Genomic DNA, 17883 nt, shown 5'->3' with positions numbered 1-17883 from the left:
TTGACTAACTTTAGGGTATGCAATGTTATCACGACCTCAGACATATTGTTCACTATACAAAATATCTTATTGTCACTGACAAGCACCAGTGCATAGCTGAGTGTTGCCCCAATCTTTTTCACAAACGATTTGTAAATATACCTTAAAATGTCTCAACATGTATCATTTCATCATGTAAGGTAAATCATGTATTATTTCATCATGAAAGGTAATTTATGTATCATTTCATCCTAAAAGAGAAACTAAGACAAGCTGAATAAACAGATCCCAAAATATGTCGATTTTATACTCAGGTTTGGACCGCGGAACACAGCATCCGTCCAACCCTGGTGTCCCGCCAAAATTCATTCCGCACAGCAGACGACAGAGGTTTGAGACGGCCACACTGAGCGCGTGACGAGTTGCAGGTGCAAAACGCTCTAATGGATAACGTCGCAAGTACACAGCTGGAGCTAGAGTCAGGTAAGTGAATCGCCACAAAGAGAAATTTGTCAATGTTGTAATGGTTAACCTTGTGCCCTAAAAGATAACTTGCACGGTTTACATCCATCTAGTGCTCCGAGTCGTGTGATAATGTAAGGGGTAGGCTGTTGTTCATTTACATTTTATTGCTGCTAGACAACGGAGTGAATCAGCGAACTGCCACGCTATGTTGGCAGCAAAACAACGTCTAAAACTTGGAAGACGGTGACTAGGCTAAGAAATATCTCTAGTCGCTGACGCCATGATACAACTCGCACTTTCCCCCGATGATACGTAAGCAAAACAATGCAAGTTCATATCCTATTGTCTTTACTGGAAAAAAATTAATTAGGTATCCTCGCTAGCATTTGTCCTAGGCTACACTCTGTGTATTATATGGTATAGCTACCATTAATGTGGTGCTGTGTAACACAAAGTCCATACTCGCCAAGTATTGGTATTGTGTACTACAAGCTACAGGCTACAATTTAATAAGTAGCTTGTACGTTTACGTAATATTTATCATGGTGTAACATGCAAACAAACGTAATATTTATCATGGTGTAACATGCAAACAATGTGTAGGTGGTGAAACATTTTGTAAACATAAGCTCATATATGCTGACAAGAAATTTAGTCCTTTACACCGAACCTAGAATCTTGTAAGGAAAGAGTTACTAAACAATGTAAACAGGTAACAACAAAATACACGTTCAGGAAATCAGTGACACAAGCATGAAGGGAGTGCCTGAAGGTTAGAAAGCTAACAATAAGTTGAGAGCTTGACTTTCATCGAAGCCTTGCCAGACGTACGATACAGCTTAACTTCAAATACAAAACATGCAAATGTAGATAAGAACAACCACTTATTATGTCTTGACAAATAAGAAATTTTTTCGAATGATCTGCATTGATTTAAAGCATAATGAGACTTTATTACTCTCATTATAATTATTTTCCTGCCGTACGAGGTCTCCAGCACTGAATGCGTTAAGACATGGTCGTAACCGATATCACCGTTTTGTAGTCACTCAGGCGAGCGTTATCTAATAACTGTAATATCGAATTTCACAAATCATTTCTATTGCTTATGGCTTTTGATGGATAACCTTCTCCACCTTCTGTCAATTCTGTACTTGTGCATCGTAATGCAACTCTGTGTGTGTGTGTGTGTGTGTGTGTGTGTAGGGGGAGGGGGTGGGGCACGAAAATGCTTCAAGTCAGTATGGAACAGATGAATTAAGAAAATAAAAATGATGGTTCGTCAGCACATACTGAGTCATTTGTGAAGGCACCGGTGCCCCTCTGTCAACACTGGTTACGTTCTGCATCATATTATGCAAGATAAAAATTCAGGGCACCTACCACCTGCTTCACCCATGCTCATCATCATCAGCTTTGGAGATGTTTACAGCTTACTTAGATATGTTTCCATTTTCATAACAATTGTTATAAGTTAGCTAAGTGGATCAGAGTAGGCCAGATGGAAGTCATGAACCCTTCTCCATGAACCAGTCTGTGCTGGCGAATGTTTCCGTTCCAGAGAACACATTCCATGTTGAATGCTGTCTTTCGCCTGCTATAAGTAATAGGGACTGACCTTGGCATCAGACACAAATGTGTTTCGATTACTTTATGACCAGACTCAATGTCTGATTGTAACTAATTGATTCAAAACAACTTCTTGTGTTTTGTAAAGCTAGGTTCAAAACACATGGTTTTCAATATATGGCTTTTTCATGGTGTAAATAAGTAGCACTCGATGGTAATAGAAGTAGAAACTTACCAGAGAATATTTATAATAGCGTTTTTCGAAGCAATTTTAATTATGTGGGTTTTCGAGCTTCTGACATATGTGCTTTGAGTGAACTCCGTGCTCAGGCGAAATAAGCTAAGATACAGTCTACAGCACACGGACACCCTCACATCTCCGTCTGTACTTAATTAATGGCGTAAAAATTTCCTCGACGACCGCAAAGTAGATTTTTTTTTCCGTTAATCTGAATTTTAAAGGATTCCTTATACTTTTTAACGGCCGTTCTTATTATAGCCTGATGAGCTTGATTTGTCTGATAAAAAATTTTATATGTTCGTTTATAGCAGCGTTTGTACCTTCTTAAGAGCTCTCCTAGGAAAAGCATATTGATTTTACGGTAGATCCAAACTTTCCCATCTGTCAAAAATAGCTCCAGCGCTGATTCGTACAACAGATATACCCACAGAGAGAATCCTCTTACAAACGAGCACTTACGATGAGGTTTTGCCATTAGGCTGGTCGAGTTATTCCTCCCACTGAATCTGACGGTGGTGTGCATGGATGAAGACTTCAGTTTCCTTTGACGAATCAACCATCTTAGAAACCACCATGTTCGGCTAGCAAAACAGATGGCTACAGACTTGACTGCGAAGTGTTTTTACGTATCTCTGTATCCTTCTGGTTAATCGGGTGGGTTAGTACGGGCAACGACTCAGTGAGTCAGGATTAAAATCGCTACACACGGTTGGTTTTTCACTGAAATTCACCTCTACTTGCCGAAATGGTAGTTAAATGTGATCGTATGGACGGAAAATAAACCGTGCACTCTTAACAGTACAGGCCATTACGGTTTCAACTTAACATGTGTAGAGGCCCTTGCACTGTTTGTCACGTTCCCCTCCCTGTCCAACGTTACTACCTTTCCTTCCTGCCTAACATATACGTAGTGTTGCAGACATTTTAGTCCGCAAACAATCACTTTCTCCGTCTTACACGTGACTTTTATTTTTCCTTAACTATGAATATTCCAGCGATAAGCGCTACACATGCTTAGAAGCAACATCTTATCGTGAGTACTTTCTATCTCTCTTACTTATATATCAAAGTCTAATCCAATTTGCGTCCAGACTGGAAATGCTCGCGCCATCGGCGGCTAAGCTCTATCTTCTCCTCACGTGTCGGGGCAACACAAGGGTGTGTGGGACTGGTACATGTGCCAAGTACTGATAGGCGGTATCTCTCCGTGGGTGTGCCCTTGTGGCAGCATTCTATCTTCTATTTTGATCCCATTCTTTTGTGTGTGTTTCTTTTCATGTATTTCTTGGTGTTTTGCAAAGTCTTTACATTAATTTCAATGTATTTCTCATATATATATATATATATATATATATATATATATATATATATATATATATATATATATATATATATTTTATTTTTTTTATTTTGCTTTGTCGCTGTCTCCCGCGTTAGCGAGGTAGCGCAAGGAAACAGACGAAAGAATGGCCCAACATACACATGTATATACATACACGTCCACACACGCAAATATACATACCTATACATCTCAATGTATATATATATATATATATATATATATATATATATATATATATATATATATATATATACACACTCACACAGACATATGCATATATACACATGTACATAATTCATAGTCTGCCTTTATTCATTCCCATCGCCACCCCGCCACACATGGAAAAACAACCCCCTCCCCCCTCATATGTTAGAGGTAGCGCTAGGAAAAGACAACAAAGGCCCCATTCGTTCACACTCAGTTTCTAGCTGTCATGTAATAATGCACCGAAACCGCAGCTCCCTTTCCACATCCAGGTCCCACAGAACTTTCCATGGTTTACCCCAGACGCTTCGCACGCCCTGGTTCAATCCATTGACAGCACGTCGACCCCGGTATACCACATCGTTCCAATTCACTCTATTCCGTGCACGCCTTTCACCCTCCTGCATGTTCAGGCCCCGATCACTCAAAATTTTTTTCACTCCATCTTTCCACCTCCAATTTGGTCTCCCACTTCTCCTCGTTCCCTCCACCTCTGACACATATATCCTCTTGGTCAGTCTTTCCTCACTCATTCTCTCCATGAGACCAAACCATTTCAAAACACCCTCTTCTGCTCTCTCAACCACACTCTTTTTATTACCTCACATCTCTCTTACCCTATTATTACTTAGTCGATCAAACCACCTCACACCACATATTATCCTCAAACATCTGATTTCCAGCACATCCACCCTCCTCCGTACAACTCTATCCATAGCCCACGCCTCGCAACCATACAACATTGTTGGAACCACTATTCCTTCAAACATACTCATTTTTGCTTTCCGAGATAATGTTCTCGACATCCACACATTCTTCAAGGCTCCCAGAACTTTTGCCCCCTCCCTCACCCTATGATTCACTTCCACTTCCATGGTTCCATCCGCTGCCAAATCCACTCCCAGATATCTAAAACACTTCACTTCCTCCAGTTTTTCTCCATTCAGACTTACCTCTCCATTGACTTGACCCTCAACCCTATTGTACCTAATAACCTTGCTCTTATTCACATTTCCTCTCAACTTTCTTCTTTCACACACTTTACCAAACTCAGTCACCAGCTTCTGCAGTTTCTCACATGAATCAGCCACCAGCGCTGTATCATCAGCGAACAACAACTGACTCACTTCCCAAGCTCTCTCATCCACAACAGACTGCATACTTGCCCCTCTTTCCAAAACTTTTGCATTCAACCCCATCCATAAACAAATTAAACGACCATGGAGACATCACACACCCCTGCCGCAAACCTACATTCACTGAGAACCAATCACTTTCCTCTCTTCCTACACATAAACATGCCTTACATCCTCGATAAAAACTTTTCACTGCTTCTAACAACTTGCCTCCCACACCATATATTCTTAATGCCTTCCACAGAGCATCTCTATCAACTTTATCATATGCCTTCTTTATATCCATAAATGCTACATACAAATCCATTTGCTTTTCTAAGTATTTCTCACATACATTCTTCAAAGCAAACACCTGATCCACACATCCTCTACCACTTCTGAAACCACACTGCTCTTCCCCAATCTGATGCTCTGTGCATGCCTTCACCCTCTCAATCAATACCCTCCCATATAATTTCCCAGGAATACTTAACAAACTTATACCTCAGTAATTTGAGCACTCACTCTTATCCCCTTTGCCTTTGTACAATGGCACTATGCAAGCATTCCGCCAATCCTCAGGCACCTCGCCATGAATCATACATACATTAAATAACCTTATCAACCAGTCAGCAATACAGTCACCCCCTTTTTTAATAAATTCCACTGCAATACCATCCAAACCCGCTGCCTTGCCGGCTTTAATCTTCCGCAAAGCTTTTACTAACTCTTCTCTGTTTACCAAATCATTTTCCCTAACCCTCTCACTTTGCACACCACCTCGACCAAAACACCCTATATCTGCCACTCTACCATCAAACACATTCAACAAACCTTCAAAGTACTCACTCCATCTCCTCACATCACTACTTGTTATCACCTCCCCATTAGCCCCCTACACCGAAGTTTCCATTTGTTCCCTTGTCTTACGCAGTTTATTTACCTTTTCCGAAACATCTTTTTATTCTCCCTAAAATTTAATGACATATGTATATGTCTGTGCATGTATATGTATGTATACGTTGAAATGTATAAGTGTGTATATGTGCGTGTGTGGGTGTTTATGTATGTATATGTGTATGTGTGTGGGTTGGGCCATTCTTTCGTCTGATTTTTTGTGCTACCTCGCTAACGCGGGAGACAGCGACTAAGTATAAAAAAGAATATATATATATATATATATATATATATATATATATATATATATATATATATATATATATATATATATATATATATATATATATATAAGTACAAGACTGTGCTCTTGTCTACCGACGCAATACGACCTCTTTAAAAGTGACTCTTCGCTCCCAGTGTGATCTCAAGAAGCCGAAGTCAGGTGTCGAGCGATATATCTGACCCGCGAAATGAATAACCAGACAAGCAAGTTTGCTTGCACATGGGATGCGCATAGGGGTGCGCACTGCGCGGCAAGTCATGGGGCGATCACCAAGTAAATGGGCTCAACAGTGATATGACGTGGTTCAGCGCTTTGTTTTTTTAAATTACTACCAAATTTTTAGGTGGAGATTTTGTTTACAACATTTTTGGTCACTTCTCATCATCGTCTTACTCTAGAAAAGTCTGTAGAACGGAAAGCGAGGACTCGCACACCAACGGCTGTGGGTGACGCCAGCCATATACATACATACCATGGCGGTACAGTCATCTTCTCCTGTTATATCTATTACAACTTCTCTCTCCGTTGTTTCCACGTTTTCTAATCTCACAGTTTTGTGAAGAATGTTGAATTAAGAGTATCACGAAAATGTTTTGTCTTGTTAGGTTTCCTTGTTTTTTTTTTTTTTTCTTAAGAAGTGTTTTATGTACTTTTACCCTTGTCAGTCGTATTAATGAAACAACATCCATTGTAAACTGTATAGGTAGATTTAACATCAATTACGAGTAATGCTCATCATCAGCCAATAATATTACAACTTTAAAGTCCTCGTTAAGCATGTCATTTATTTCTTTAAGCTCAAAAAATATTGCGCAGTTATAATCACGTTAACTATCTAACGGCCCCCCCCTCACTACTTGTTTCCAGTAACCCTTTGGTCTACCTTTTGCTTTTGTTTATTTTTTTGCCCTTCCCTCTTACCCATAGCCCTCACTACCTGCCCTCTCCCTTTCACCCTGTGCCTTCCTTACGTGCATTTCTCACCTCACCCATCAGCCTTCCCGCCTTACTTGCCTTCCTCCTCCAACTAATACCCTCGTTACTGTACCTCCACCCTCACCTATTGCCCTCTCCATTCTTGCCTCTTCCCTTCATCTGTTGCCCTCTTTTCCTGCCCTACTCCCTCACGTTACCTCCCCCTCGTTCCGTTTTCTAATTTCGCTAACAACACGCCACCTCCAATCACCAGTCTGGGTCACTGAATACAAACTGGCATTGACTAGGTGTGTGTGTGTGTGTGTGTGTGTGTGTCTTACATTCTAACGAGTAATGCCAAATCTGTGTCGTTAGTCTGTGTTCAAGATGAGTCCTCGCACGCATTTTGTGGTGGGAATATCGGTCTCGTATACTTACACTGTTATTATTATTAGTAGTAGTAGTGGAAGTAATGGCAGTAGTGGTAGTAGTGATTACTGTAGAAGTAGTAGTAGTAGTAGTAATGGCAGGAGTCGTAGTGGTAGTGATAACTGTAGTAAGTAATGGCAGTAGTCGTTGTAGTAGTAGTAGTAGTGTTAGCAATAATAGCGAAAATAGTCGAATACCTCTTATGTTGCTCGTCAGTAGACAAATCTTGCCTACCAATGAGGCAAAGTGAACCAAATCTTTCGTGTGTCATACGCTTAAAAGTCTCGTTGAACGCCATGAAGCCGGCCAACCCGCAGTGCCGTCCAATACCACGCGACGGGCTCAACACAACCAAGTTTATTATCAACACCACAAACCCGGTGTCCGAGAACTGGGGTAAACCGTCGGCAAGCTGAGCGGCTTAACTCCTCGGTATGATATTTTCTTAAAAGTACATAAGACACCATGAATGAGGTGGTACTGTTCTCATCTTCGTACATACATGATAGTATAAAAGCCAACGCGGCTACGAAACTGGATGTCGACACGTATGATCTGGCGTATACTTAACTATAAATAAGGTATTCAAAACAATTTTTGGGGGCTTGTGTGTAGACAGAAAGAAATAGAGATGACAACATGAAATTCATAAAGAAAAAAGAAGAAAAAAGTGCTCGCACACGCCTTAATCTCGTTAAAAACTCTTCACTACTTCTATAATCTTTCCTCCCACATCATAACACCTTCCACAGTGCATCTCGGTAAACCCTCAGCGTATGTCTTATTCAAATCCACATACAAATCCCTCTTTAAGTATTTCTCTCACAGCGTCAACAATGCGAACAACTGTTCTACACATCTATTTTCTTTGTACCGCTCTTAAAACCACTGTACCTCCCTAATCTGATTCTGTGCAAGTCGCCACCTCTCTCAACCTAATCTTTAGTTCCTTACATTCGTATATTACATTTCACAAGGTTCCTACTGTGCCAAATGAGCCAGATAGATACGTTTGTGTTTGGTAGCTAGTTTCGAAAAGGTGTGGGCTGATGGAAAAGGATTGTCTGTCTTGGATATCAGGTGAAGCTTCTAGCGAGCTGAGAGAGATTTGCCACTGATGCTGCGCAGAAAAGAAAAAAAATAGGAGCCCGCAGCCCTGATGATATATTCAAAGGAGTGGAATCTGACCTCTTGTGTAAGAGATGACTGAAGGAATGGTAGCGCCACCACCCTCACAAGTGGGAGAGATTATTAAGGGGGCGTTAAGACGATGTGGGCTACCTAACGCGGGCCCTGAAGAGTGAGTGACCAGGATAAAAAGATGCTGCGTTTGGAGGACTGACCGAGGTAACGCACTAGGAAGGAATAAAGCAGCTGGCGCGTTGAAGGACAGGCAAGAAGCAACAGAGAAAACGAGTACATTTGAAGAGAAGCGGTAACGAGAAGCGACTAGAATTAAAATCTTTCGTCTACCTATGGTGTCTGTGCTGGGAGAGCCTATAAACTATTCCAATTTCTTTTACACAGTCAATCTTAATGTCCACAAAAGTCATCATTTCTAAAGGTTACAAGTTTTTGATGGAATTTAAATGAGCTGTAACAAAGACCAGGACACCAAAGGCCTATTTTGTTTCCTCCAGTCGCTCTTAGGACAAGAGTGTACCTTGGAACTAAGTATTCGGGCAAAGGTAATCTCACTGGCAGCTGATATCTAAACCAATATACGAAAATGGCAATCATGTCATGTTTTCCTCCCAACGCTGTTGTCACTGACTCGGAGACTTTTATTTCGTGTACTCCGAGCGGTTAACGTGAAATATTTTTAGACAATGCTGAGACCTGTGTGGAGAGGTAGTTACGGACGGGTTTGGGTCGGCTACACAGGGGCTGCTGCGTTTTTCTGACCCAAACGCACAAGTAGACTCTTCAGGGGGCCTACCAAAATTCGCAGCTGCTCCCGCTTCCTTCATGTGTCGTCCGTCCTTCATCAATGAAACAGACTGCGTGTGGGAACCGCTGCCGCAAGTTTATGAACTCAACCCCTTCCTGAAAACAGAGGTTCGCTAATCTAGTATTTAAGACTTGAACGCCGTGCTAAAGGAGGCGTTTCCGGCGCCGATCCTGGGTAGAACTCCTGAAATGATAATATTAGTTTTATCTCGAAAAACGTCAAATAAACCGGCGATATTTCTCCCATAAGCTCCTGTGATATCTCTTTCAGTAACCCGGCGATATTTCTCCCATAAGCTCCTCTGAAATCTCTTTCAGTAACCCGGCGATATTTCTGAAATCAACCCTATATACCAATTTTAAGAAGAAAAAAGAAAAAACTAGAAAAAATAGAAAAAAGTATAATTTTGATTTTTAAAGATAAATTACAAAATAAACAATGGAAAGAAGAGGTTTTGTGGGCATTGAGCCAACGTGGCGGCAAACACCGCCCAGTCGGCACAAGCAGCCACAGTTGCAGTTGACCCAAGAGTGCGAGGAGACGGGACAGACTACAGAGATAGTCCTCCTCCACGTCATGCACACAGAATACAATTTATTCTCAGGTCCGCCGGCTCAAATCCCATGGCGCGCTGAGCTGCCCGGAGGATAATCACTTCGCCTCAAGGCCAACCGTCTGATGTTTGAACATGTCCACCCACATGCGATAGGCCCAAGGAGGAGGAGCCTCACACCGGGAGCCAACCCCGCCACACACAACGACCCACGAGCCACTTCTTACATCATCTTGAGTAATTCTGTTTCTCTGAGGGAGACCCATCAATTTGTCTATAGTACTCGAGTTGTCCCCGAGTACATTAATAATGTTAAAACAGACGTTTTTTTTCTAGATACATTCGTCTATTTGACTTTTTTTTTTCTGCGTTGATTGAAGGTATGGCATCGCAAATGTTCTTTTGTTAAGATTTCTTGGCAATGTTGACATTGTCAGCGGATTCCAACGTCGTTCAAGGCGATTGTGTCAGCGGATTCGAACGTCGTTCAAGGCGATTGCGTCAGCGGATTCGAACGTCGTTCAAGGCGATTGCGTCAGCGGATTCCAACGTCGTTCAAGGCGATTGTGTCAGCGGATTCCAACGTCGTTCAAGGCGATTGCGTCAGCGGATTCGAACGTCGTTCAAGGCGATTGTGTCAGCGGATTCGAACGTCGTTCAAGGCGATTGTGTCAGCGGATTCCAACGTCGTTCAAGGCGATTGTGTCAGCGGATTCCAACGTCGTTCAAGGCGATTGTGTCAGCGGATTCCAACGTCGTTCAAGGGGCGATTGCTTTTGTGCGTGACCATGAATAGTTTTAAGAGATGCTGTTGGCATTACGAAACTTGACATGCTGTCTGAAATTAATGATGTTATGGAAGAACCTGATTGATCACTCATATATCAACTGGCATAACTCCTGACCCTTGCCATCACTTCATCACTACAGTTAACACGAACTACCCTCAGTCACCTCGCTAATGATCATCGTCACCATTGCCATCTCGCTGGCAACGTCATCACAGACGCCACTGTGTATAAAAATATCTCACCTTTCCATCCTTTTCACCTATCTACTTGTCTACCCTACCTTCTCATGTCTAATCTACCTCCGTTTGTGTTTATGTTTACTTATTTCTGTCTACATAGCATGACAGTCTCATTTTCCCTGTCTCTTTTCAGTCACGTAATCTATCTACCTCGATTTACATCACGTCAGGTTTGGTGACAGTTTCACAGATTCGAGAAGTTATGGGGAAAATTTTTCGGAAATAATACTCTTGTTCAATAGCTCTACCTCTACCGAAGTGTAAAACATAGGCTATGGGAAGTTCAGTTGTATCCACAAACGTTACAATTTCAAGTGGGTAGGATACTGGAAATAATCTCTTATCCCCAATTTCAAGTGGGTAGGATACTGGAAATAATCTCTTATCCCCAATTTCAAGTGGGTAGGATACTGGAAGTAATCTCTTATCCCCAATAATCACACACAAACAAGAGCGATGAAGCTGGGCTCTTTATCTATTTCGCTGGAGGGTACCATTTCCCAGTTTCGCTTTATCTATCCCTGGGATACCCTCTGCTGAATATAATTTGTCATTAGAAGTTCCACTTCCTGGTTTTCCATGCACAAACATAATGATAAAAAAGAAAAACACGCCTCACGCCTCATCCATTCGTGGACAATGATGTAATCTCTCGAGCAACAGCAGCGATTCTGGTAATTCGAATACAAAAACTGAGCGACGTCAGTTGGAACCTTTCGTCGAGAGACAAGGACAGGAAAAAGTAAGACTCGTACAACTGATATGATGATGAATGCGGGCACCGGGGTGCTGGTGAGCTGATGTCCACCTTGATCAACAGAAGGCCAGTTATAGTGTTCGTAACAATGAAACTTCACAAACAATTTCGTGGGGTTCCCGTAGTTTCTATACCTCCGCACTCCAAACGGCTGGATACATCTAGCTCCATACGTATGTGTGATGTCCGTTTTTTGCCCATAGTTACCTGTCGGATTGATTTAATTGCCTTAGAGAGCAGTGGTAGCAGCAAGGTCACTTTGCCCAGGATAAGGAATTCACAGTTATCATTGGTCTTCTAATCTTTAAGGCGTTTCCTCTTCGCATATTAGTAGAGAGAGAGAGAGAGAGAGAGAGAGAGAGAGAGAGAGAGAGAGAGAGAGAGAGAGAGAGAGAGCGGTCTATCGGCGTAAGAGTTGCAAAATAGACACAGAAGAAGTAAAGGAGTTAGTGAAGACACATGAACAAGACTTATCATACTTTGCTCCTCAGGCTAAAGAATGGCCCAACCCACCCACATACACATGTATACACATACACGTCCACACACGCACATATACATACCTATACATTTCAACGTATGCATATATATATACATGTACATACAGAGACATATACATATACACACATGTACATAATTCATACTTGCTGCCTATATTCATTTCCGTCGCCATCCCGCCACACATGAAATGACAACACCCTCCCCCCGCATGCGCGCGAGGTAGCGCTAGGAAAAGACGAAAAATGCCACATTCGTTCACACTCAGTCTCTAGCTGTCAAGTATAATGCACCGAAACCACAGCTCCCTTTCCACATCCAGGCCCCACAAAACTTTTCATGGTTTACCCCACACGCTCTCACATGCCCTGGTTCAATCCATTGACAGCACGTCGACCCCGGTATACCACATCGTTCCAATTCACTCTATTCCTTGCACGCCTTTCGCCCTCCTGCATGTTCAGGCCCCGATCGCTCAAAATCTTTTTTCATTCCATCATTCCACCTACAATTTGGTCTCCCACTTTTCGCTCCCTCCACCTCTGACACATATATCCTCTTTGTCAATCTTTCCTCTCCATGTGACCAAACCATTTCAAAACACCCTCTTCTGCTCTTTCAAACACACTGTTTTTGTTACCACACATCTCTCTTACTCTTTCATCTTACTCGATCAAACCACCTCACACCACATATTGTCCTCAAACATCTCATTTCCAACACATCCACCCTCCTCCACACAACTCTACCTATAGCCCACGCCTCGCAACCATATAACATTGTTGGAACCACTATTCCTTCAAACATACCCAGTTTTGCTTTTTGAGATAATGTCCTCGCCTTCCACACATTTTTCAACACTCCCAGAACTTTCGCCCCCCTTCCCCACCCTGTGACTCACTTCCGCTTCCATGGTTCCATCCGCTGCCCAAATCCACTCCCAGATATCTAAAACACTTCACTTCCTCCAGTTTTTCTGCATTCAAATTTACCTCCCAATTGACTTGTCACTCAACCCTACTGTACCTAATAACCTTGCTCTTACTCACATTTATTCTCAGCTTTCTTCTTTCACACACTTTACAAAACTCAGGCACCAGCTTCTGCAGTTTCTCATCCGAATCAGCCACCACCGCTGTATCATCAGCGAACAACAACTGACTTACTTCCCAAACCCTCTCATCTATAACAGACTGCATACTTGCCCCTCTCTCCAAAACTCTTGCATTCACCTCCCTAACAACCCCATCCATAAACAAATTAAACCATAGAGACATCACGCATCCCTGCCGCAAATCAACATTCACTGAGAACCTATCACTTTCCTCTCTTCCTACTCGTACACATGCCTTAAATCCTCGATAAAAACTTTTCACTGCTTCTAACACCTTACCTCTCACACCATATATTCTTAATACCTTCCACAGAGCATCTCTTATCAACTCTATCATATGCCTTCTCCAGATCCATAAATGCTACATACAAATCCATTTGCTTTTCTAAGTATTTCTCATACATTCTTCAAAGCAAACACCTGATCCACACGTCCTCTACCACTTCTGAAACCACACTGCTCTTCCCAATCTGATGCTCTGTACATGCTTTCACCCTCTCAATCAATACCCTCCCAAATAATTTCCCAGGAATACTCAACAAACATATACCTCAGTAATTTGAGCACTCACCTTTATCCCCGTTGCTTTTGTACAATGGCACTATGCATGCATTCCGCCAATCCTCAGGCACCTCACCATGAGTCATACATATATTGAATATCCTTACCAACTAGTCAACAACTCAGTCACCCCCTTTATTGATAAATTCCACTGCAATACCATCCAAACCCGCTACCTTGCCGGCTTTCATCTTACGCAAAGCTTTTACTACCTCTTCTCTGTTTACAAATCATTCTCCCTAACCCTCACACTTCGCAGACCACCTCGACCAAAACACCCTATATCTGCCACTCTATCATCAAACACATTCAACAAACCTTCGAAATACTTACTCCATCCCCTCACATCACCATTACTTGTTATTACCTCCCCAATAGCCCCCTTCACCGATGTTCCCATCTGTTCTCTTGTCTTACGCACTTTATTTACCTCCTTCCAAAACATCTTTTTATTCTCCCTAAAATTTAATGATTCTCACCCCAACCCTCATTTGCCCTCTTTTTTCACCTCTTGCACCTTTCTCTTGACCTCCTGCCTCTTTCTTTTATACATCTCCCAGTCATTGCACTATTTCCCTGCAAAAATTGTCCAAATGCCTCTCTCTTCTTTCACTAATAATCTTACTTCTTCATCTTACCACTCACTACCCTTTCTAATCTGCCCACCTCCCACGCTTGTCATGCCACAAGCATCTTTTGCGCAAGCCTTCACTGTTTCCCTAAATACATCTCATTCCTCCCCCACTCTCCTTACGTCCTTTGCTCTCACCTTTTCCATTCGGCACTCAGTCTCTCCTGGGACTTCCTCACACAAGTTTCCTTCCCAAGCTCACTTACTCTCACCATTCTCTTCACCCCTACATTTTCTCTTCTTTTCTGTAAACCTCTACAAATCTTCGCCTTCTCCTCCACAAGATAATGATCAGACATCCCTCCAGTTGCACCTCTCAGCACATTAACATCAAAAGTCTCTCTTTCGCGCGCCTGTCAATTAACACGTAATCCAACAATGCTCTCTGGCAACCTCTCCTACTTACACACGCATACTTATGTATACCTATCGTCTAAAATCAGGTATTCCCAATCACCAGTCCTTTTTCAGCACACAAATCTACAAGCTCTTCACCATTTCCATGTACAACACTGAACACCCCATGTACATCAATTATTCACCTTACTCACCTTTGCATTCAAATCACCCATCACTATAACCCGGTCTCGTGCATCAAAACTACTAACACACTCACTCAGCTGCTTCCAAAACACTTGGCTCTCATAATCTTTCTTCTCATGCCCAGGTGCATATGCATCAATAATCAGCCATCTCTCTCCATCCACTTTCAGTTTTACCCATATCAATCTAGAGTTTACTTTCTTGGACTCCACCACATACTCCCACTACTCCTGTTTCAGGAGTAGTGCTACTCCTTCCCTTGCTCTTGTCTTCTCACCAACCCCTGACTTTACTCCCAAAGCATTCCCAAACCACTCTTCCCCATTACCCTTGGGCTTCGTTTCACTCAGAGCCAAAACATCCAGGATCCTATCCTCAAACATACTACCTATCTCTCCTTTTTTCTCATCTTGGTTACATCCACACACATTTAGACACCCCAATCTGAGCCTTAGAGGAGGATGAGCACTCCCCGCGTACCTCCTTCTGTTTCCCCTTTTAGAATGTTTAAATACAAGGAGGGGAAGGTTTCTAGACCCCCGCTCCCGTCCCCTTTTACGACACGTGAGGAATGCGTGGGAAGTATCCTTTCTCCCTTATCCCTGGGGAAAGGGGAGAAAACAAATGACCGTTCATTCAACACCTTGCCACTTCTTGTGAAACAATACGACACCCTGGACGAAGGAGTTTGTGAAATACCCATTTGTCTGGCCTCTCATTGGTAGCCCTCCTTTCATGATGCTGTACTATATCGATTGCTAACGACAGTCCCTGTCATCTGCCATAATAAATGTTAAGCGTGGATTCGTATTTCTCGTACTCTAGACGCTCCACATGCCCCTGGTTCAATCCAGTGACAGCACGTCGACCCCGGTATGCCACATCGTTCCAATTCACTCTATTCCTTGCACGTCTTTCTCGTACATTCACGCTTAAACCCTTCCGAGACAACACCAGTCGCATTAATCTAAACCTATATATACCAAGTCAATCCACTCTGACTCCAAAAAACGGACCCGGCCGAGCAGGCCGACTTGTGACGTCACGCGGCCCTAAACCCTCAGCTGCAAAGAAACTGTGAGGGAAGATACGGATACTGTGGGGGAAGGTATGGATGGTCTAAGGAAAGTTATAGAACGTGTGAGCTAAGAATAGATGAATCTGCGTTTTCGTTAGCCCTGTACCAGCACGTTTTCTTTGTGTTGGCTGTGTGTCGACGTCATTCACTATTTGTTGTACTACACACAGTCAAGAAGCAAGAATGTATCTTCCCAAACCGGTGCGATGAACTTCGAGATCATCAATACCTAAGCCTAGATGTGGGTGAAGCCTGTATGCTAAGTCTTTGGTCCTAAGACCAATGACTTAGCATACAGGCTCCACCCACATGCGTATGGGTAGACTTAGGTATATATAGACTTAGGTACTAATAATCTCGAAAATCATCGCACCGGTCCGGGAAGACACATTGTTGTTTCTTGACTGTGTGTAGTTCAAAAAATAATAAATGACGTCGACACACACACAACACAAATAGCGTACCATTTGCAGATAATGAAAGAACCTACGAGTCGGTATATTTCATCAGTGACTCCACGATTCGTTAAAAAAAAAAAAAAAAAAATGCGCTGAGAAAGCTTAGAAATTCTGTGTTGCAAATTGTTGGCGTGCGACCTTGGTTTCATAAATTATTTCTCGTTTTTTTTTTTAATTCATTTCTTTTGGTTAACACGTAAAAATTGACGAAAGTTTTTTTTCACATAAGAAATTCTATTAGCATCTATCCGTGGTCAAGATCTTGATCTCACCATCTGTTCTAATGAACACTTTCTGTCATCGGCAACAGCTTCGACGATATCATTTCATGAAACAAGAGCGGCTGGTAAAATTACCTCGTATGACGCTTGCTCGCGTCCCAAGGTTAGGTTTAACAGGGGACGGAGGGGAGTAGTACTGGAGGACGAAGCACAGCACACGGCAGGACGCCGTCAGTCTTCAGGGAAACACAGAGGAGTGTGAACGCACCCCTGACTGTGCCAACCGAGGTGGTTCTGCTGTCGTGGTCGCTCATCATTACTGTAAGTACCACGTGGTGTGTTCCTCTGAGCCTTCTTATGAACACGAATATTGACTGATATTTCTGGAGTTGACGTCGATCATCTCGGCCACTTTGGTCGTCAGGAATACCCACCGGTATTACTTCATGAACAGTCGTGCTTGTTTGTAAACGGTAGGGTGTATCAACTTCGTTACATGTAACAGTCTTAGATGCCAGCCAAGTATGAAGAATATATAAATGGAACAGATAAGACTTTTGGGTTGTATTTGTGATTATTATTCGTGTATCATTGGTAGAGTCTTATACTCGTGCTGCCTCGTCTCTCAACCTTGCCTGAAGGATTTAAAGAGGAAGACAGTTCATTCCTCACCTTTCTCGTGCACTTTGAATCTAATACCGTCGGTAAAAGTATGTACTGTTATCAGTTTCAGTTATTACTAGAGGGGCGGAGGTGGCGCCGGAGAGTTGGGAGTTAGAGGAAGTCACTCGTTAAAAAGGATGGCACCTCCCGGAAAAGACTTTCAGCAGCTGGATCACCCAGTCGTTAACATTCCCCTGAATTTTCTAGTTAAGCTAATAGTGTAAGGACGGTTATAGAACAATGATCTGAATGCACCTCAAGTTGCAGGATCAATGTAGCTGTAAGCGACGAGTGAGGAGTAAGTGGCCAGGGCGTAGTGAACCACCTGCCACTTGGGGTTCATGAGGAGACTTACCCATAGGGCCAGGTACCCATAGGGCCAG

General features: G+C 42.6%; 1 protein-coding gene across 1 annotated transcript in view; it reads left to right on the top strand.

Moving 5' to 3' along the window:
• Positions 1-407: 407 nt before the first annotated feature.
• The window catches only part of Ass (argininosuccinate synthase), a 52865-nt gene continuing 35389 nt past the window's right edge, over positions 408-17883 (top strand). Inside the window, 1 exon segment of the mRNA XM_071684702.1 lies at positions 408-462. Within this exon segment, the coding sequence (XP_071540803.1) occupies positions 423-462 (40 nt within the window). The 5' untranslated portion in view covers positions 408-422.

The sequence above is a fragment of the Panulirus ornatus genome, chromosome 38 (assembly GCF_036320965.1).
Source record: "Panulirus ornatus isolate Po-2019 chromosome 38, ASM3632096v1, whole genome shotgun sequence".
Taxonomy (NCBI): domain Eukaryota; kingdom Metazoa; phylum Arthropoda; class Malacostraca; order Decapoda; family Palinuridae; genus Panulirus; species Panulirus ornatus.
Note: the sequence above shows the minus strand (reverse complement) of the source record. Positions and strands in the feature narration are given on the sequence as shown.